The following is a 21,431-nucleotide window of genomic DNA, read 5'->3' as shown; positions in this document are numbered from 1 at the left end:
ACCTGGAGGTCGGAACATGTTTCCATCAGCGTCACTGGGTGGGACAGCCTGATGTGTACATTGTACACATCACTGGGGCGCTTGTTTGGCTATTCGAAACATTTCCGCCCTCTGCGTTTTTTTTACTGTTTGTTTCTCATTGGCTCAGTGGAACTTCATTCAACTTTGGTCGACCGTACGCCCCGCCTTCTCTACAATGCTCTCGCTCATTCCAAGTGCGGAGCTGCTGGAATATTTATCAACTACCTCGGGATACGGTCTATATATATAATTATATATATATTTCACCCCTCCGATCCGTAAGCATTTTTATATTCATATCTATCCACACTTCGTGTCAGTTCAATGATAAATTTGACTAGCAATGAATACCTTTCCTTTACGACACCCTTGACTGCTGCCATGTTTCACATGTCGTTACTAGCATTGAAACGCCGCTTTCGATAGAATTATTAATGAAACTTTAAGCGACAGTTATCCCGTCCTCCTGTGAAACGTTTTTTTTTAAATCAGTTTCGGCTACTTTGTCTTGGGTGGTGGTTATGCTCGGCGTTAAGTCAAACGTAGTGGTGCTATCAATAGGCTTCCTCTCTGCGGGCTGAAGTTTGAAGTGCAGTGTTGGCAGCTCGCTGTACCGACCTACTACTCTGCCTGTCGCCACAAACACACAACTGTGCTGGTCCTCAGTGTTCTTCAGTTGTTGCTATTGGAGTAGGCTACTTGGTCCAACATTTAAGTGTGGTGTAAAAGGAAATGTTTTTTTTGTTTTTTTTTCAATTGATCGTTATAAGTTACGTGTCCCCATACACATACATACATACATGCACATATACATACACTCACAATCACTACAACGTGCCATTTATAAGGGATATGGCAAAGTGCACAGAGGTTTTCCGCTGGTATTCTCCTCCTTTCTCCGCTGGGCGAGCACCGTCTAGAGTTACCAATGGATTTGAGTGACAGGAGCTTACCTCTCCGCCACAGGTAGGGCCCACATCGTACAACGTTACAAGTTCCGATAGGTCATATTGGAAGATAGTGTGATTTTTTTTTTATATATATATACATATAAATTAAAGATAGGCTTAGGATATCTGCATACTCACTAATTCAAAACCGAAAAACCATGTAATCCCTCTGACACACCCATTTCAAGCTGTCTAATACGTGGCTCATCTGCTAAGCCTTTTTAGCCTATGTGCGGCAATGCAATAAAAAAAAGGACTGCTCTGTTTTGAATCCACAACTTGTTAATTTTCTATTAATAATGTCATGTTTGATGGCTTCAGATTTTCAAGCCTATAAACAAGCGAGTCTTCCACCCGTCTTTGCTTGTGGTTTAGTCTCCATGGAAACTCCTGTTGGTGCGCTGGTGTTCCATGCCTGAGCTCGAGTGCAATAGAAAACCACTGTTTTTGTGGTCCTTTTGAGAACGATAATGGCAAGAAAGAATATGCGGCCATGCACATTTGTTTTTCTATTATCTCCATTTCTCAGGTCTCAGGCCAGTCTAATGCAGTATAGCCTTGCCGGCTTGGTTCAGATATCCTGAGGTCATATGAGGGGAGGGCTAGCATACTGATCTATGGCTCTCCATTAATGATGGTGTTCAGTGATGGACGTTTCAGAACGTGTTGTCTATTTACAGAGCCTCCTATTTTATTTTGTATGTATTGGCAGATCCTCGAGAGGATTTCATGTCATAATTCTACAGTGGAAGCTTTGCCAGAAGCTTTCACAGTTTCTGGAGATACAATCGATCCGTCTACTGCGATTTAATTTTTTGCCTGTAGGGCAGTAATGTAAGATAGGAGATGTGCAGACAATAGGATTGTGTTTTTGTGTTGGCATGGGGCCATACTGTCCCTGGAAACTTACAGTCCCTCAGGCTATCGACAGTATTGTCTTGGAATCGTGGAAACTGCTAATCGACAGAAAATACTCCAATTAGAGAACTGTGTGTGTGTGTGTGTGTGTGTGTGTGTGTGTGTGTGTTACAAGGCTGTCAGCACATGTGTTGGTATAGCGCTGAACCTGGGAATATAGTAATTCATCAGATTATATCATGCCGTACTGTACGAAGTGGCTGCTGGTCTGTAGCATCTGGACAGCAGCTTACAATATCTGATAAGCCTTTGAAATGTGTCGACTCCAGGCTAGATGCCTAATGTCTTACTGGCTCCTCTCCACTGTGTCTGGATAGTTTGCGCTTTAACCACTAAAAACATGATTCACAGTAATATGAATTAATGTCGTCAAGCGCTGAGACTGGGGAAAGAGAGCTGTGAGAGGGAGAAACCTGTCTCCGCTAATTAAAGCTCTGTGAGGAGACAATCTGAAAAAAGCGAGACCACTTGTTGTGTCCAAGAGCGGCGCGTTCCCAGGAGGGGGGCTTTCAGTCTGCTGCCAGCTTCAGATACCGTGGAGGAGAAATCTCTCCACTGTGCCAATTTCCTGAAAACGCTAGATATTGGTGGCACAATGGGGGGAGAGATTGATGCACGGCACGCATACGATACTGTGGTATTTTGTTCACCTGATCAGCGGACTAAAATACCAGCCACGGATTAGGTAACATCAGTTGCCTTATTTTACATATTTTGACATTTTGTTCTCAACAATTGTTTGTTCAATCTCAGTAGACTATACTATCAACTGGGTCGTCATGGAGAAAGGAGAAATGGTGTTTGGATAGCCTCCATATAGTCGTATATAAGTCTATTTACTGTGTATGTCCATCCATTGAAACCACCTAATTGTTATTCAGTTAAAGTAATGGGTAAAGATTTGAGTGGTTCTCTATGGAGGCCCCTAACTTGTTGGTTTCCTCATAGAATGCCCAACATGGACGTGTCCCTCATCATGCAAATATGAACTTCTTTTTCTCTCACCTGCTTTGCAAACCCCTGTCTTTTGAATGACAATACGTCGCAAATGTAAATCTTAATTTTCTACAAATTTTCTTAATCCTTGGGAAAAACTAACAAATTTGTAGGATTTATATTCCTATATACCTGACATTTTACCATCTCCTTGTTCCTGATCTCACTGCTGAATAAGAAGAAAAATAACTAAACTAGTGCTGAAAAACAGCATCCCTTCCTTATGTCATCCTAGCTTTTTTTCGACGTTGAAACCTGCATTCCTTTATTTTTTACGATGGCCTTGATGACTTTGACTAAGGCCAAAATTTCCTCCATTCCATCTTGGCATGTCCTTCACGAGGTGTAGCTCCATTAATGATTCACTCGCATGTTACATAAGAACCCCAAGCCGTCGCCACCTGACAGTCTTCTAGTCTTACACCCAGGGCTAGTGTTGGTGTCAGTGGCCAGGGCGATGCTACGGTGCTGGCTCGGGTCGGGGTAAGTAGGGCACGCTTGGGGAGATGTTCTGGGGAAGGCGGCAGGGTTCTATCCCATTTTGAAGGGGATATTTACAGTGAGCCGTGTTAGTAGGCCTATTGCTTTTGAAGACAGTCAACTCTCTTTGTCTGGGCCTCACATACTTATTGGGATCAAGTGATCAACATGTCTCGCACGCTAGTAGTTTTGGTTTAACGGTTAAGAGAACAAAAATGTTGGTGTCTTTTCTTAATCCTAATGCTTTCCCTTTTTATCTTATTGTCTGGAATTGGTACACTTGTGTTAATGAAGGCTTGCAAATATTTGAGGATGGAAGAAAGGGTGTTTCATAAAGTGGTACTTGGTAGTACGAGCCACTGTTTATTCAAGAGGATGTTATCAGCGGGGTATTTAGTGAGATATAAGATACGACGCTGGAACAATGTGTCTGTTATGTTACCACATGTGCCTGTGGTTCAGGGTTGACAAGAGCACATTAACCTAAGAAGTGCATTGCATTTGCAGTGGTGACCTGACAGCGACAATCCTATGAACATTGTTACGAGTGCTCCGTTGCATATTTAGAAGGCGGTGTTGTTAATTTTTTATAAAGATGTTACAACGAGGTAGAAATAAGAATAGGCCTACAGTATGAGTTACAGTGCTCAAAAAGGGTTCAAACCTTGAAACCCTAATGGAGTATAAAGTACAGTAGTAAGAACCATAACCAATGCTTGTCTTGCTTTTTAGGCTGCAATACTGATACAGTGGTGTGTTTTGTCTGTTGCTGCCCAGAGTGCCTCATTGCCAGGGTTTTTCGACACAAAGTGCCGACCACATTCTTTCCTTTGATGACTCACGTCCTGGGCATGTTACTGGGTTTTAGTCAGACATTGGGCAACTAGCAAATGAACCCACACACACACATACACGTACGTAGAAGTAGACACACACAAAAACCCCAGCCACCATACAAAGAAAGACAGAAGCTCTCCCCCCCCCCACACACACACTCATAGCCAGACAGAGTATTAAAACTAAATAAAAAAGGTGTCACTAGTGGGCTAATTCATGCACATGACCCTGAAGCATTGATGTTGGCGGAGGCATTATTCTGACTGTAACGGAGGGAGTGGCTCTGGAACACAAACAGCCAGACCCGCAGTTTGCAGCTCAACACATGCTCACTCAGCCTGCATCAGATCATGCTCAAACATGACATTTATGAAGACAAGGGGAAGGGTGGGATGGCTGTTGCACCACAGCTACTGGAAGTGCGATTGACGCATTTCTTACAAGTTTTTGGACGTTTGTGTTCTTGACGGAGACTCCTCTCTTTTTGATCTTCATCTCTTCCGATGTGGTTAGAAGCTCATGAGGAGTGCACTGATGTGTTGTTGGTTGTTGGTTGTCTGCAAATCAAAAAGAAAAGAGAAACATCCAGATGCACAGCGTCATGTCTGTACACATAAATACAACTGAATATTCTTCTGATTTAATTTCTCTCTTACTTTCATTTTATTTATAGAATTTATTTTTACCTGTTCACTCTGATACTTGTAATTATCATTTAATGTCTACGAGGAGCCGAAGTAGCAGCTTAATTAAGCTTTGCACTGCTATTTGAACATGACTTTGTATGTCATACATGAAATAAAACTTGTTCTCAAACATGCCCTCTTACTATGTTGGCTGTTTCAGGGTGCTGGTTCCTTGGCTTGTTTGCAGGACAGAGGTCTTTCTAAAGGCCGGTCCTGTCCTTGTCCATGCATAATGACTTTATCAATACAGTCTATTACAGTTTTCTACAACGTACCACAATGTTGATGTCACGGGATCAAAGGGTAACCCTGCATCATGAACGTGTGCATGCACAACGTGTACATACAACCACAACACTACAACAATCTTATCAGCAGGGAATGTGTTATCTCATTCCTGTCAAGAATCACGTGACTGTGATGAGTAGTATGAGTAGTAATGAATGATGTGTAGTCTCCCACCATGCCTTTTGTATGTCTTGTATTTGATATATTTGGAGGGTAATAATGCTATTTTCCTGTGTTAAAACTAACGGTATATTTTTCCTTGTCTATAACCTTTCACCCTAGGACTTGTTGAGTTTTCCTTGAGGTCAGGGGGATGCCGCAGGCACCGCCCTCGTTGTGATCTTCGTCAGCGACCCCACAGGAAAACTGCAGACAAACAAAATGGCGATGACGTCGCCCACCCACAGTGACAGCAGCGGCTCGTCCAAACATGACGGCAGGCGCTCGAGTGCACAGGTAGGGTTTCCACGTATAAGAGATTAGGGGAAAAGTACCTTTTTAAAGATCAGCCTTAATCGGTTCAAAGGCCACGATGGTCATAACCGAATGTGTACGTGTGTATTTGTCTTTTTTAGTTTTAAATAGGCTGTTTAAGTCTATTATAAAGCTGATTATTTTGGAATGGTTGGTTATACTTTTGTAGTCTGGCTTGGGTATTACAAAATAAATGGCTGATATTTTTTTTCTTAAGTTAGTTACTTAGTTTATTATTTGTCCACATAGGGAAATTATTTTCCCTAAGATGTTATTATGTTTATTTTTAATGACCCACATCATCATTTAGTGCAGTGTTTCCCCTATATGCATTCGCCGCTGCTGGATCGTCAGCGGCAACTGCAAAAAAAAAATTTGTGCAAAAAAAAAAAGGTTTCTGCCAAGTTCAAGGCACATTTTCACAATGATCTGGTCTGAGCAGATACCTCGACTCTGTTGGTTGTTATGTCATATTTGGAAGCTCAATCTGTACATTTTCCCCCTTAAAATCTCACCAGAAGTAACCATTTTAAGGGTTATTTTTCACAATTTTCTTCTGGGGGGGGTGGCATGCCCCCAGACCCCCCTAAGCGTTGCTAGGTTACCAACTCACAGCACCGCTGCTACAAAAAAATCGAGGGGAAACACTGTGTAGTACATGTCAAAACACGAGATACACCAGAAACCTGTCCAACTGCCTACACGCTAGTTTTATTTTGTTTTGGTAAACGTAAAAATCAAGATCCTAAAATGAAACCTCTAAAATGAAAGCCCTCTTTCCCGTGCCTGGACTCCACAGGACAGCTGGGAGATCGTGGAGGGCCTGAGGGGTGGGCCGGCCAACATTCAGGAGCCGGAGAGCCAGGAGGGCTACCTGCTGAAGAGAAGGAAATGGCCCATGAAAGGATGGCACAAGGTGAGCACCCAGAGATCTCTAGAAATGTAACGCACCTGGCATCGCTGTGAGCTTTGTGGTTACACAAACCTAAAAAAAGGTGTTTACTTGACTGCTAGTGACAGGATGAGTGATAATCGTTGTTGATTCTCATGACTCATGTTTGCACTCGTGAATATGAGCACACAAGGTGACGGTATTGAAGAACCACCCAAAGGCCCTAAAGGGTCAAGCTGTACGTGTCCAATTTCTAAAATGAACTGGGTAGAAGCTAGGTAGAAGCTATCACAGGCAGCATCGGCCCGTACTGTCTTGCAATAGCACTTTGTACCTCAAGTGGCGCTTGCCTTCAATGCCGGGTCGAGACTGACCTCAGTCCACCATGGGGGAAGTAGAAGCAGTGCTGCCAAGAGGGCATATTCTAACCTCTTGGCAACCATGTCTTAGTACAATGACATCGGATCTCTTGAAGGAGGAAAAGTAGAGGGAGGAGCTGGGACAGAAGACCTTGGGAAGGGACTTTGCATTTCCTTGTTTGTTACGATAAGGGTGGACACTAGACACCACAACTTTCTGGTTATATGCTGCCCCCATTTTTCGGACTAATTTGACAGTTGCACCTTTTTAAAGGGATCCGTTTACATCATGCATTGAGAGCAATCAGGTATTTGTTTCAATACACATTCGTATTGAAAAACTTTATCTTTCCAGGTTTGCTCCAGTAATACGTTTTTCAATGATAGTTTGTATGTATCGTGATTAATCTCTTAAGTATTCATGTAAAAACATCTCATTGATGATATGTGGGATTACCTAAACCCCACAGTGGAACCTAAATAACTATCATGTTTCATCCTAATGTGTTCCTTTGTGTAGCCATACATTTAAAAGGTTGCTTCAAAGAGGTACACAGAAATGTAAAGTGAGGAGTACAAAGCAATGCGTTGTTATGGCAACATAGAAACCAAAGCCAAATGTTCTCTACCGTAGGATCAAAACCAGGAACCTAACCAAGAGTGGACCAAAACAGCCAAGTATGAGTTGGTGGCAATACTGTGCTTTTGATTAATGCCCTGATTGTTCCCTCATGTTCTCAGAGGTACTTTGTCCTGGAGAAAGGCATTCTGAAGTATTCAAAGCGGGAAGCGGATGTAGGTATTTCCCATGTGGGCTGCACATTATTCTAAACAATACATACAAACGCAAACATTCACTCAGTCACACACTCATAAAAACATTAATTGTATATGTACGCACATGCATTCCAATGAAATAGATCTCTCTCTCGCACTCTCTGTCTCTGTCCCGTTCTCTATCTCTCTATCTCACTCACTCACTCACTCACTCACTCACTCACTACCCTATTCTCGTCCAGCTGAGGAAGGGAAAGCTGCACGGCTGTATCGACGCCGGTCTGTCCGTCATGACGATCAAGAAGAAGGCCATGTGCATCGATCTGGACACAGAGGACAACATCTATCACCTGAAGGTACACGCGCACACACACACACACACACACACACACACACACACACACACACACACACACACACACACACACACACACACACACACACACACACACACACACACACACACACACACACACACACACACACACTAACCCCTTCATATTACTTTGGATTAAGGCATCTGCTCAATGACAATCAGTCAATCAAATTAAATCATAGAAGGGATATATTTACATCTTTACATCTTTACACCTTATGACTGGATGTGTGTATGTATGGGCACGGCCAGGTCAAGTCCCCCGAGCTGTTCGAGGAGTGGGTGGGTAAGCTCCGCAACCACCGCGTGTTCCGTCAGAACGAGATTGCCATGTACCCCCACGAGAGGCACCTCTTCCACCCCCACACCTCGCCCTCAGCCTCCCTCAACGACTCCATGAGGAAGGTGAGCTATATCATGAGGATCGTGGTGATGAATAGCTCAACATTATAGTATGCTGGTCCCAAAGCCATTCATTCACTTGATGTCTCCTGTGGGTTACTTCCCCAGTGTTTGTCTTTCTTCTCTGTTTGCGCTCTCTCTCTATTAATGCTTCTCACATTCTCTATTTCTCACGGGAGAAAAGAGAGAATTTGCATCTGTATTTGTTACTGTCTCTGTGTTTTGATTAGGTGTTCTTGATCTCTGTCTCAGTCTCTGTCTCTTTCTCTGTGTGTGTATGTGTCTCAGTCTCTGTCTCTCGCCATCTCTAAAATAACTAAAAGCATACTACGATATACATTGTTTTGTTGACATAAGAGTTGTAGATGTAAGGTCAACTAAACCTCCCTCCCTCCACCCTCCCACCCAGAGGGCCACACTCACCAAGCAGGCGTCCGTTCACCAGGCAAAGCTCAGTGCCTGGCTCCACACCTCGGAGGACATGGAAAACTGCTGCAGAGGTCCGTGCTCTCCTCCCCTCTGTGAACACGATGCATGCCTACAGCATGTTATATGCATGAGGTTCAAATGTTCCAATGGTGGTGTCGCATGTTTGCGTGTGTGTGTGTGTGTGTGTGTGTGTGTGTGTGTGTGTGTGTGTGTGTGTGTGTGTGTGTGTGTGTGTGTGTTGTGTGTGTGTGATAGACTTGGAGGAATGTGGGTCCTACCTGTTGGAACTCAACCTGCTGCTGAAGAGCATGGAAGTCCTTCACCGCACGTACTCCGCCCCAGCCATAAGTGCACTACAGGTACACGCATGCACACACACATGCACACACACACACACACACACACACACACGCAATACAACAAACAAATAACAGATAATCCAGCTCTGCTTTATTATTGACCCAAGGCTTCGACGTACGACATCCCAAAGAAGGAGAAACGGCCGAGGAGATGGCGCTCCAAGAACAGCGGCAAGGAAGGCAAAGCCTCCCTGCAGGTGAGTGGTACACAGGGGCCTCATTTAAACGCTCCCTCTCCCCCAGTGGTTTACCAGTTGTGAAAAGAGGGGATGGCACCTGAACATGTGTCACGATTAACCAGTGGGGGATTGATTAGGGATGGGTAGATGATAATTGTCTTGTCGCACTCACTCTTCCCCCCCCCCCACTACAGGTCCCCAGCTGCATCTCCTCCAAAAACCCTCGCCTCCACGCCTCCAATCCCAACCTGTCCACCGCCGAGCCCATCTCTCCCGACTCCTTCCCTGAGTCCCCAGACTCGCCTACCGATGCCAACCGGCTACAGGAGGACTTCTGCAGGCTGGCCAACAACAGTGAGTGCCTACCACGGTTTGATTAGCTATGGTTAGATACCTGTTGGCCTCCATGGGCGTATCTGTACTATTAAGGAAACCTGGTTCGGCATTGACAGGCCTGCTACACAGATGACGTATAACCCTTAAAAATCCAGCAAAAAACACAGATTTTGCATCAAGATCGGTTTACCTAGGTCCGGTAATCTAGCTTTCCCTCTGCGGGAAACCGGCTTACGTTACCCAGACATCTTTGCCCGGAAAACAATCAGCTTTCCTTTGTGCATTTAAAGGCATGCAAAACTCCCTCGCCTTGATGCTCTCCTGTCTCTGCAGTCCACACCACGCTGAAGTCGGCCTTCAGCTCCCTGTCGATGGAAAGAGACCGTGTGAGGCATACCGTGGACCTGACAGCTCCTCAGTCGCACCAGGTTTTAGGCCTCAAGACTGCATACTCCGGGGTAAGCCAGTACCTGCTCAGGTTGTTATTACTCTGGGTGGGTCTCTTTTAAACCAAAACCATATAACGCTGCGAAATGCAACCGCCGCTTTCATTCCAGTTACCAAGGTATAAAAATATTCTAAAATATATATAAAAAAAATACTATTACTAAAAATGTATTTAAAAAAAAATACCTTGACGTTCAAATCTGGAGTGCAATACATAGGAGTGGACAGGAAGGGATGTAAAGCACCTCAACCTTTTCAAATAAGCACACAGTTTGAAGCAGTGGATGGGTTTTATCTCAAGGAAGTCTGAACAAAAGTGGATGGGTGTGGTGAAAAGCCTGTCACAGCGCAGGTTCTCATGGCCTTTTTGCTCATCCAATCAGGACTGCCCAGACACATCCCGCCCCCTCGTCCACCAGGCTTCCAATGACAGCAAAACTTCCATCACGGATTCCATGTCCGAGTTCTTCGACGCCCATGAGTACTTCCTCTCGTCCTCTTCCTCTGAGAACGAGGTCAGATGTCATCCTCTACATTAGTAGAATTTCTTGGAACATTCATGGTGATTTATTTTGGTCCGTCCACTAATCTTTTGAGTTCTATATAATATATCCAGCTAAATCCCCGCTTCTAGGGCCTACTGAGATCTGCTTGCCTGCTGACAAATGTACCCCCGATCTATGTTGTGGGAAAGCTTTGGGTGTGAGGCATAGAGCTCAAACGCTGACCTTTCTGTGATTGATTCGCTTCCCTGCAGGCATCGGACGACGATTCCTACATCAGCGATGTCAGCGACAGTGTCTCCATGGATACCTACAGCAACGAGGGGGGCAACGAAAGGCAAACCTTAGGTGTGTGTGTGTGTGTGTGTGTGTGTGTGTGTGTGGCAAACATGGCATCTGTAGAGGAGATGATTTTGCCTTGTGTCATCCGAAATCGGCAAAAAAAAGGCACAAAAAGTGTAGGCCTACGCGTCGGAGACATGTGACACCCCTCACCAACCCGCAGATTATCTCCTCAAAATGTTGTGCCATTTTTAAATGACCAGTTATAACTCATTGCCAAAGCAGTTGAACAATAAAATAAAAAGGTCAGGTATATAGTATAATATAAGGATAAAACGTGAAATACAATATATACATCTCAGATATTATACTACTCTCTATTTTCGCGAATGGTTGGTCTTTTGACTCTATACTGCCGCCTCGATTGACGTTGGTATTGCTCCGTTTCTCCCGGAGCACTCCGGATTTGTAAGTTCAGAGGCGACGGACCCACTGATGGACGAAACAACATCCGGGACCGGACGAAAGGGTTCCTATCCGTATTTACCGTAGGGTGTGAATGGGGCTTTAGTGTTCGCTTAAAGGAACGCTTCAGGCTTTTTCAACCTGGACCCTATGTCCCCATCATTTTGAGTATAAGTGACTGGTGCATACAACACATTTGAAATTGGTCCTGGACTGAGCGAGAGGGCTTCAGCCATTGCAGCTCTTCCTGGCTGCAATGTAACTATCGCAGTTTTCCCTTCCCACACTCAGACTTGAAAGTTCTTCAGAAACGTGGACAAAGGTTGATAAACCGGCTAATTATAATGTTTGAGCAATATTATACGCAGAGCAGTCCTGTGTTCCGATATCCATACTTGCCATGAGGTCACTTAAACGTACTACACTATCCACACCCACTGATTTTCAAATGTCAGTGTTGTTCCAAATCGAATTGTCCGTGGTGCACTAACCGGAAATTACGAGCGGGACTGCCGCCGTGGCTCGTCACCCACCCGAGACATCCCTCTTTACGCGTAGCAGCTATTAAAAGCTCTAAAAACTACAAAATGACTCAGCCGGGCTCCGCCTCCTCCGCTACGTCCCTCAGATGGCCGCCGTTGAGTACGAAAAGTCATGGACATCGATCCACACTCAGACTAATGGTGCGTTTTATTATCCATCCGTCTCGGAGGTCCGAGGACGTTGCCTAGCGACATGCATGAACACGCCCCTTTTCCTCGGACGGCGAACTTGCTTGCTCGGATGAACTCAGAGGAGGCCGAGCAAAATTCGGAGACAGATTTCAAGATGGCTGCGCCCAGTGTGACTTGAAGTATGAACTGTTTTCATTGTGCTTGGACCGCTTTGGTGGTTTAAATGGCAATTTCAATCACTCGTATTACTGCAATACCTTACTGCGTCCGTATCTCTGCCTATGGCCTATTTTGGAGCGCCTGGTACTCTGCCAATGCTACCGCGACAACAGCTCTCCGGGTGGCGTCCATGTTTTCCTCCAACGACTGAGCGAAACATAATAAAACGATTGAAGGGTGGGCGTGACGTCACATCCGAGGTCCGAGTCGGTTCGCAGAGAATACTAAAAACGCACCATAAGTATCGTAAGTACGGGAAGAATGGATATTGGAACACAGCCCAGGTGTTTCCTGCTGCCGTGTCAGAGTTCTCCTGAGTGTGTGGTTATGGCCCAGTGTATTCAGTATGCATTAATTACACAATGAAACACAGGTGTGTAGCCTCACCCAGCCCCGAAGTGTAATCAAGATGACTCGGGCCGGGTGAGGCTGCTTAAACCAGCCATCAACCACACACTAGCAAACGCACCACTTATGCCAAATTGAGGCGTTGCGGAGCAGCCTAACCTAAAATAAAAAAAAACGGCCCTCAAAACCCATTGTCCCCACACCTCCCCAGTGTGACCCGCCAGCCTCCCCTCCCCAACCATCCTGGAGACCCATGGCCTGGGCGAGCCTCAACCCATGGCCTGGGCGAGCCTCAACCAGCCCCTCAAGACCTTGAGGGTCTTGAGGGGCTGGTTGAGGCTCAATCTCTTGGCTGTGGTGTTAGCTCCACAGAGGGGCCGCCATCAGCCCTTGGTAGAGCACCCCTCCAGCAGGGCGACAGGGTATTTCCCCATCCCCCTCTTGGGGCACCGGGTCTTGGGCGGCTGTGCTGTCTGGAAGGGGCGTGGCCTGGCTTGCCTTCCCTGCGTTGCCTTCCCTGGAAATTGAGGATCATTGCCCCATCGTCAATGCAATCTCAATCCAAAATATTTGAGACAATACTAAATGATCTAAAATGCAACACAACATACTATTGTCGGCACTCCTCTCTCCAGCTCTCACCGTTCTCTTCCTGACACTTAGTGGACCAGCATTCGAGGCATAACGACTGAGAGCGAGACTTCTCCGTGAGCGATACATTGTTGTCCCAGAACAAAGAGCCGAAGGTTGTATTTTTACCATAGGGATCCTTGCCATAATGTTGTTAGTCACTTATAATAATAATCTGAGCTTGTCAGTGGAATAAAAAGCACTTGAAGAGGAAGTGAAATGACGGGGAGCTGTTGCCCCTGATGGTTAAATTGCGGCTGAACACAGGCTGCTATGGCTGAAGCGCTCTTGCTCAATACTGGGCCAATTTCCAACGATTTTTTTCGCAATTAGTCACTTTGACCAAGAGTGAAAATAGGGTCATGGTGAAAAAAATCCCAAAGTTATCCTTTAATGACTCTATTGTAATACGGATTGTGTGTGTCTGCGTGTGTCCGTTCGCAGTCAACTTGTAGTCATTTTTTAAGGCATCAAGATGTTTACATGATGACATTTATATGACTGATGCTATATGACGTGTCTGTGTGTGTGAGTGTGATTAACATGGAAACATTAACAAAGCAAACTACAAATACATCTTTTGTAATCACGTTCCTCCCAAACTGACCGCCGCCCGCCCCTAGGACCCCCGCCCTCAGACGGCGTCTCCTCTTCCTCGGCGCCCCTGGTGCGTCGCCGCTCCACGCTGCCGTCGCCCAGCCCGGGCTGCGGCGGCGTGAGCGTGTGGAACATCCTGCGCAACAACATCGGCAAGGACCTGTCCAAGGTGGCCATGCCCGTGCAGCTCAACGAGCCAATCAACACGCTGCAGCGGCTCTGTGAGGAGCTGGAGTACAGCGAGCTGTTGGACACAGCCAGCCACACCCAGGACCCCCACCAGCGCATGGTACGTCCCATTAGCCACGCCTTTCACCTCCTATTTCCTCTCTTATTTCTTCTTAGTTGCTTTTTTTTAACACGTTATTATTATTATTATTATTATTGTTGTTGTTGTTGTTGTTGTTGTTGTTGTTGTTGTTGTTGTTGTTGTTGTTGTTGTTGTTGTTGTTGTTGTTGTTGTTGTTGTTGTTGTTGTTGTTGTTGTTGTTGTTATTGTTGTTATTATTATTATTATACACATTCGATTTTTCTCAACACAATTTTTCGGAGGAAAACCAAACCGTTAAACAGCTTGTTGTAGAGGAAAAGGGATATTTAGGATGACTTTGTGATTATATGGACTGATCCGGATCCTGATGATCCTTGCTCAAACCTCGTCTTGACTGTGCAACCATTCAGGATAAGATATTAATAGGTAATGCCCTCTATTGTCCTTTTGGGTGTCAAGTTAAAGTCAACCAAACTGCTGGCTACACCCCCACAACCACGCCTGATGTGATGAATCAGTTTGATTGTCATGTTCATAGCAATAGCAATGTCAGTCTAGTTGGCTGCAGCATTGAGGGGGATTGATGTGTACTTTATAATCACTCCACTTCAGAGGAAAACTCACAAACATGACCAATACAAAGCTTGTTCCATACCCAGATCCCAAACCCCTGCGTTGAGGGATTGAATGTACGACTGGAAACACTAGCTGACCCCATTAACACCACCAGACATGGCTCAACAGTAGGTCTCCCGGTTGTCTCCATGCAGGTTTACGTGGCTACGTTTGCGGTGTCTGCTTACGCGTCCAGCTACCACCGGGCGGGCAGCAAACCCTTCAACCCCGTTCTGGGAGAGACCTACGAGTGCTCCAGGGCCGACAAGGGCTTCCGCTTCATCGCTGAGCAGGTAGACACTGGGACAGAGACCGGGACACACTGGGATCATTCGTCATTTGGTCATTTTTTTGCATTTACATTTCGACCCTCATCTGATCTTCTGAAAGAACAGATCTCCATAACGTACTGTCCAATTTAGACTCTTTGATTATTTTCATTTCCATTTCCTTTCCTTTGTTCTTTTAATGGAAATACATCTGCATATGAAAATCCAAATAAATCATGAATAAACATAAATAACATGAATATTACACTTTCCCACCCCTCTGTTGGGCAGGTGAGTCATCACCCACCTGTTTCCGCCTGTCACTGCGATTCAAAGAACTTCACCTTTAGCCAAGGTGAGCGAGTGACCTCAGTTCGTCTGGGACATTAACCCCCAGCAACCCTCCAACCCCTGAGTATGCGTATGTGTGTGTGTTTGTGACTTCATTTGTGGCTGTGCTCCGATAAACCATTTTCTGTCTTTGTATTTCTTTCTCACGTAGATATGCGGTGGAAGAACAAGTTCTGGGGGAAATCCATGGAGATAGTTCCCATGGGAACCACACATGTCACCCTACCAGCGTAGGTCTACTCCGCTTACTGTGAACTATTAGCATCTCATTTCATGCTACTCTGCATATAGTCCACGTCGACTTGTGGCAACCAACTGTCACAAGCTCGCCTCACGAGCCCTAAACACGTACCTGTGTGTGTGTGTGTGTTTCTTTCTTCATGTATTTATCTTTCTGTGCACGTGTCTTTCTATACTTTTAAATGTGTGTGTGTGTCTATCTGTGTGTGTGTGTGTGTGTGTCTTTCTGTGTGTGTGACTGTGTTTGTGTCTTTCTGAGTGTGTGTGTGTTTGTGTCTTTCTGTGTGGATGTGTGTGTGTCTCTCTGTGGGTGTGTGTGTGTCTTTCTGTGTGGGTGTGTGTGTGTCTTTCTGTGTGGGTGTGTGTCTGTACGTGTGTGTGTCTGTGTCCTAGGTTTGGGGACCACTACGAGTGGAACAAAGTGACCTCCTGCATCCACAACATACTGAGCGGTCAGCGGTGGATCGAGCACTACGGGGAGATGACCGTACGCAACCTCAACAGCGACGGCTGCCAGTGCAAAGTCACATTCGTCAAGGTCCGGAAACTCTGGCCTTCTGCTCTTTATTCCTGCACTATCCTACTCACCATCCAAGAAAATACTGACACATTTTCACCTGAATGAACTGAACTTTCTCCATTTTTTTCTGAAACCTTTTATAGCATACAAGCGATACAGCAAAGGGCACACAGATTATGTGACTATTTCTACAGCTGAATTGTTTGGTTGTGAAGACCGCTTGTGCAATGGCGCCACTTATGCGATTAACTTTCCATCAGTAAAATGGCAGAGTCTACCCTTCCCGTCACATGAAGCCTGCCAACAGGCACGGCTGGGAAGCGTCAACATTTGGCATGATCCAATGAAATCATGGAGGATCGAATCACATTCTTGCAATGCTAAGTTCTGCTTATAAGCAGGAGATGTGTATGTGTTTGGATATACTTTCTTGATCATTGAAGTAAGAACCTATTGGTTTAATAATCCCCAAAAACTTTGTGGGTGTGCTTTGGTGCATCCTCTTCAAGCCCAAATGTCTCTTTAAAGTACAATAGCACCCCCTTGTGGCTAGATGAACAACACATCTCTCAGAGCCATCATCTTCATACTATCTACATTATGTAGATAGTACTGCAAACCACACTACATTATGATGATGTTTTTATAAAATCCCTTTTCAATACCGACTCCTTGCTTGTACGTTCTACCTCTGACACCCAGATGATGATTCCTCCCTGACTTGCAGGCAAAGTCGTGGAGCTCGACAGTGAACGAGATCGAAGGCGTGGTGACGGACGCGGATGGGAGGGTGGTACACTCCATATTTGGCAAGTGGCATGACAGCCTCTACCAAGGGGACCCGCCCATGTCCACTTGCATCTGGAGAGCAAGTAAGTCACACTCAGAAGCAATATTTATAATCCAAAATCCAAAATCATCTTAATTTAAAAAAAGACTATTTCATTGTGTCTGTGTGTGTGTGTGTGTGTGTGTGTGTGTGTGTGTGTGTGCGTGCGTGCAGACCCCATGCCCCTGGCCCACGAGCAGTACTACGGCTTCACCCAGTTTGCGGTGGAGCTGAACGAGCTGGACCCCGACCTGAGGGCCCTCCTGCCCCCCACAGACACCCGCTTCAGGCCTGACCAGAGGTCTGAACCCCATAACCCCCCCCCCACCTCACACACACTATCCCCTCGCCGTGTATCCTTGGGACCATAGAGTATACTTCACATAGAGTAATTCAAATATAGAACAACATCTTTACAATTATACAATACATACAAACGTTAAAATCAATCAACAGAAATATAAAACAGGCCGGGTCAGCCGGGGATAGCAGGGATATTAAAGAGGTAAGGAAAGCGCTCGAAGCGAATCCGAGAGAGGGTATGTTTATATTATGGGAATAATGACAATTTTTATAGTGTGGATAATTAGTACCGAGGTGGTGCACTTTCAAATGATCACCTCCATTTTCTTTGTCTCTATCTGTGTCTCTGACCCTCTCTCTCTCTATCTCTCTGTCTGTCTGTCTCTCTATGTCTCTCTCTCTATGTCTCTCTCTCTATGTCTCTAGGATGTTGGAGGAGGGTAACGTGGATGGTGCTGAGGAACAGAAGCAGCGTCTGGAGCAGCTGCAGCGAGAGAGGAGACAGGTTCTGCAGGACAACAACTTGACTCACAAGCCACGCTTCTTCAGGTATGCAACCTTTTTTGTGAAAAGCTGCACAAATATAACCTGACTCCGCCAGGTGGATTGATTTGCATTTGCTTAGCATAACCGTCTGGGAACCTTCTGTCTGAGAACTTTTGGGAAGGGAGGAAAATACTGGTTAGCAGATTGGATAAACCTATCACACGATAAATCTATCACCACCTATGTTGGTGATAGACGGGCCAATTCAACCAATCAGATCAACGGAAGCCGCCATGTTGTTTAGACTGAACAGTCGCTTCTTATTGCGTCCCACCTAAACCCGCCTCAAAACCAATGCTGATTTGCTGTTTATTTGGAGAATGGCTCCAAATTTTCTCCATCGCAGGTTACTCGAATGTTCTACGAGTTAATACAATGGAGCTCACGAGATCAGGATGTTTTCACGAGGATCGCAAAAAATGTAGTATTAACTACATGTGGTTACCTCTGCTGGCCGTGCACATGCATCCTGTACATCTTGCTCAGTGTTAAGGGCAGCTTAAGCAATGCATTTAGATCCTCCACTCTTCTACCAAATGATACATCCCGGTAAACAAACACAGATTGATAGTTATGTGTCTTTGAATTCCCACATACGAAACACTGACATTTGCCTCAAAAGAGTAGAATAAGAAAGAGTAAAATAGTACTTTTTGGGGGGCTATTTCTGCAAAATGTAAAACTTGGATACATAAAGATGAATGTATTTGTACTGTAGGGATCCTTACCATAATGTTGTTATTCACTTATTATAATAATCTGAGCTTGTCAGTGGCAAAAACCAGCACTTGAAGAGGAAGTGAAATGACTGGGAGCTGTTGAAATATCACTGCATATTCATACAAAAGTATATGACCTGCTGAACAGTTAAACCATTGTGAAAGTTCTGCAAACTATTTTCGCAACATGTTGTTGTGCAGCGTTCATGCCATGAGTCTGTGTGGTATATTTTGCTTTGTATTCAAAGCAAAATAGTTGATGTTGCTCCAATTGACTCAAAGTGGAAAGTATTTTGTTTGTGGTTTTCTTCTTACAAGTAATTTATCGTGGTTCCAGATGGTTTGGACGAGATTCTCTAGCCAACAAACCACACACTCACAGCTGCACCCACATCCTCACATGCACCCCTCGTTTCCACGAAAACGTACAATAAGGCTAAAGACAGGTGTTGCAGGTGCCTACTTAGTGAGCAGACAAAAAATATATTTATTACTTTAGTTTGCCTTCGAAAAAAAACGATGTCAATAGCAAAAAAACAACAACGGCATTGAATTATGTCTCAGGTAGACAGTCGTAGAAAACAAATGCATTGGTATTGCATGTGTGTCGGCCAGACATGCCCAGGTACGACAGGATGTGGGCATACGATGTACCACAATGTAATAATGCAGGGTATTTCCACGTTACTCTATCATTCAAAGAAAGTCGAAGGATGACACTTGGGTGACCGACAGCACGTACTGGGATCAGCGGCGGGACCCTGGCTTCGCCAAGATGGACTTTGCCCCTCTGTGGTGATGAGAGGGGCGGGGGGGGGGGCTTCTGTCCTTCTCGTGCCCCATGCGTGGGCATCTCCGTCCTCCCGCTGCCACACCGAGGAGGAAGGACGCCACAGACCAGTTGACCTGCTTCTGGAGGATGCCGACTTAGAACTGTCCTGGAGTCATGGTGGCCGTGACCAAATATGGATTTCCTACTTCCTGTTTTTTTTTTTCTTTTTCTCTCTCTTCTGGACCAAAACTGAACAGGATGGTGACAGCCGCTTCATATTTCACTCTCGCACTGCTGTTTTAAATTATGTTGATCAAGAACTTTAGGGTACGGTTGGTCACCCTATTTCTTATTTTTTTCCCACCTCATCGGAAGGTGTATTCTGATTTGACAAGTGAGCTATTAGTGTTGCTTATGCATATAATGCATAGTCCTATTTAATCTATACACACACACCCACACACATATCACAATCGTGCCTTTTTAAGATAATGCTGTTCTCAAACAACTGCTGTAGCAGTTATATACACAGACACACACACAAATACACACACATACAAACACACACGAACACCACTAACAAACTTATGATTGCCATCTGAGGCAGACTACTTGATGATATTATCAAATCAGATTTCCAGATTTATTCTGTTCAGTGGAAAACAAAATGATTGATGGGACTCAAAGGTGAAACCTGGATTTGTTCATCCTATTGGTGTTGGGACTACATGAACTCAAACTACAACCATAATGCTGCCTTCTCGCCATCAGTCATTACCATAGTAATAGTGTTCCGCAGTTGAGGGGGAAAATAATGCAATAATACTTTGTCTGAAGGGAATAAAATGTTAATGGGTTGAACAAAAAGTTGTGCCTTGTTTTGGGTCGGATGCAATGAGCATATCCATATATGCCCATTTCCTATAGTAGCACTATAGAATAAGTAACCTTGAATCAATAATAATGTAGTAGTGAATAGTGAATTCATTGTGAAGTCAACATTTGCAAAGCAGTCTTCCTGCATGAGTTTTCTTTCGTAAGCAAGTTATAAATTATGAATAAGATAATGAGGAAATTATTTATACGATTTGGAAAGCAACAAACAATTTATAATTTGTTAATGCTTTATAAACACTTAATAATAATGCAATTCATGAATAGTTCAGTTAGTTTAATCTATAACTTAAGTATTTTGTGTTGGCTCATCTCCAGTGATGACTATACATGGCTTACTACTTATTACTTGGTACTTCTGCAATGATGCCAGAGGAATTTTCAGCCTTTTAAATGTAATTTATATAAATGCTTAGTAAGGCCTTCATAGTCATCACTTTAGATGAGCTCACACAAACGACCAGCCAGTGAAACCACTGTTTCATTGACAACAATGTCACAACAATCTAATTTTATTAACTGACATTGTTTTGGGTGAGGAGCTCTAGAAAAAAGGGAGGAGTTATGATGAAACGTAATGTGAATCCTCTGATATACTGGTTTCTGGATAGGTGTGACTCACAGAGTGGTAAGTGTTCAACTTGTTATTTATTCAGAACTCGGAACAAGGTTACAAGGTAAACGGACCTGCACTCTTGTGGTGCTTCATGAAGCATCTGCCATATGCAAGGTAAAAATGTGAAATATGTTTTAATAAAGCGACGGTTTAAGATTGAAATAAATGTTGAATATCTTAAATAAAATTAAAATAGATCCAAAGTTTGAAGTCCCATTGGAGTAAACAATTTAAACATTCACACCATTTAAAACAATTCTAATAGTTGGAAAAAATATATGCTAACAATTTAACATGACTAAAATTATCAAGTTAGGGTTAGGGTTAGGTGTGTCCGTTCGCATTTTTGAGCAGTAAAGTTTACAAACAAAACTTTTGGTCCTAACAAAGGATTTGCTAACTTACAATTTACTATTGGTTTACATATGGAATTCACTATTTACAATTACTTAGTAATGGTTAAAAGTTGCAGTTAATCTAAAGGGCCATGCAACCCATGCGTACTTTTCAGGGGCTTTACCTTTTCTTTTGATAAAACCCCATCGCCACCTCCACATTACGG

General features: G+C 44.3%; 1 protein-coding gene across 2 annotated transcripts; it reads left to right on the top strand.

The window, feature by feature from the left end:
* The first annotated feature begins 180 nt into the window (after nucleotides 1-180).
* Nucleotides 181-20,293, top strand: osbpl3b (oxysterol binding protein-like 3b). Of its 2 annotated transcripts, none has more exons than XM_079748839.1 (22): nucleotides 181-299; nucleotides 5,459-5,632; nucleotides 6,450-6,566; nucleotides 7,643-7,696; nucleotides 7,921-8,034; nucleotides 8,307-8,459; nucleotides 8,866-8,956; nucleotides 9,141-9,244; nucleotides 9,352-9,441; nucleotides 9,618-9,777; nucleotides 10,093-10,217; nucleotides 10,590-10,721; nucleotides 10,964-11,057; nucleotides 13,951-14,213; nucleotides 14,966-15,103; nucleotides 15,371-15,434; nucleotides 15,582-15,660; nucleotides 16,064-16,208; nucleotides 16,918-17,062; nucleotides 17,194-17,320; nucleotides 17,749-17,871; nucleotides 19,294-20,293. In XM_079748839.1, exons 2-22 carry the CDS (start codon nucleotides 5,558-5,560, stop codon nucleotides 19,313-19,315), a joined length of 2,415 nt encoding a protein of 804 aa, XP_079604965.1. In that variant the 5' UTR covers nucleotides 181-299; nucleotides 5,459-5,557; the 3' UTR covers nucleotides 19,316-20,293. The 2 variants fall into 2 exon arrangements, with proteins under 2 accessions (XP_079604965.1, XP_079604964.1); XM_079748838.1 differs by having other exon boundaries at nucleotides 19,290-20,292.
* Nucleotides 20,294-21,431: the final 1,138 nt, after the last annotated feature.

This window comes from Pollachius pollachius, assembly GCF_949987615.1.
Source record: "Pollachius pollachius genome assembly, chromosome: 13".
In the NCBI taxonomy this organism is placed as follows: domain Eukaryota; kingdom Metazoa; phylum Chordata; class Actinopteri; order Gadiformes; family Gadidae; genus Pollachius; species Pollachius pollachius.
This window is presented reverse-complemented; position numbering and strand designations above follow the sequence as displayed.

Coding starts and splice junctions, on each gene's coding strand:
- osbpl3b (XM_079748838.1), top strand. CDS start 5,558: ATGGCGATGACGTCGCCCACCCACAGTGACAGCAGCGGCTCGTCCAAA. Junction 5,633..6,449: donor GCAGGCGCTCGAGTGCACAG/GTAGGGTTTCCA, acceptor TGGACTCCACAG/GACAGCTGGGAGATCGTGGA. Junction 9,778..10,092: donor CTGCAGGCTGGCCAACAACA/GTGAGTGCCTAC, acceptor CTGTCTCTGCAG/TCCACACCACGCTGAAGTCG.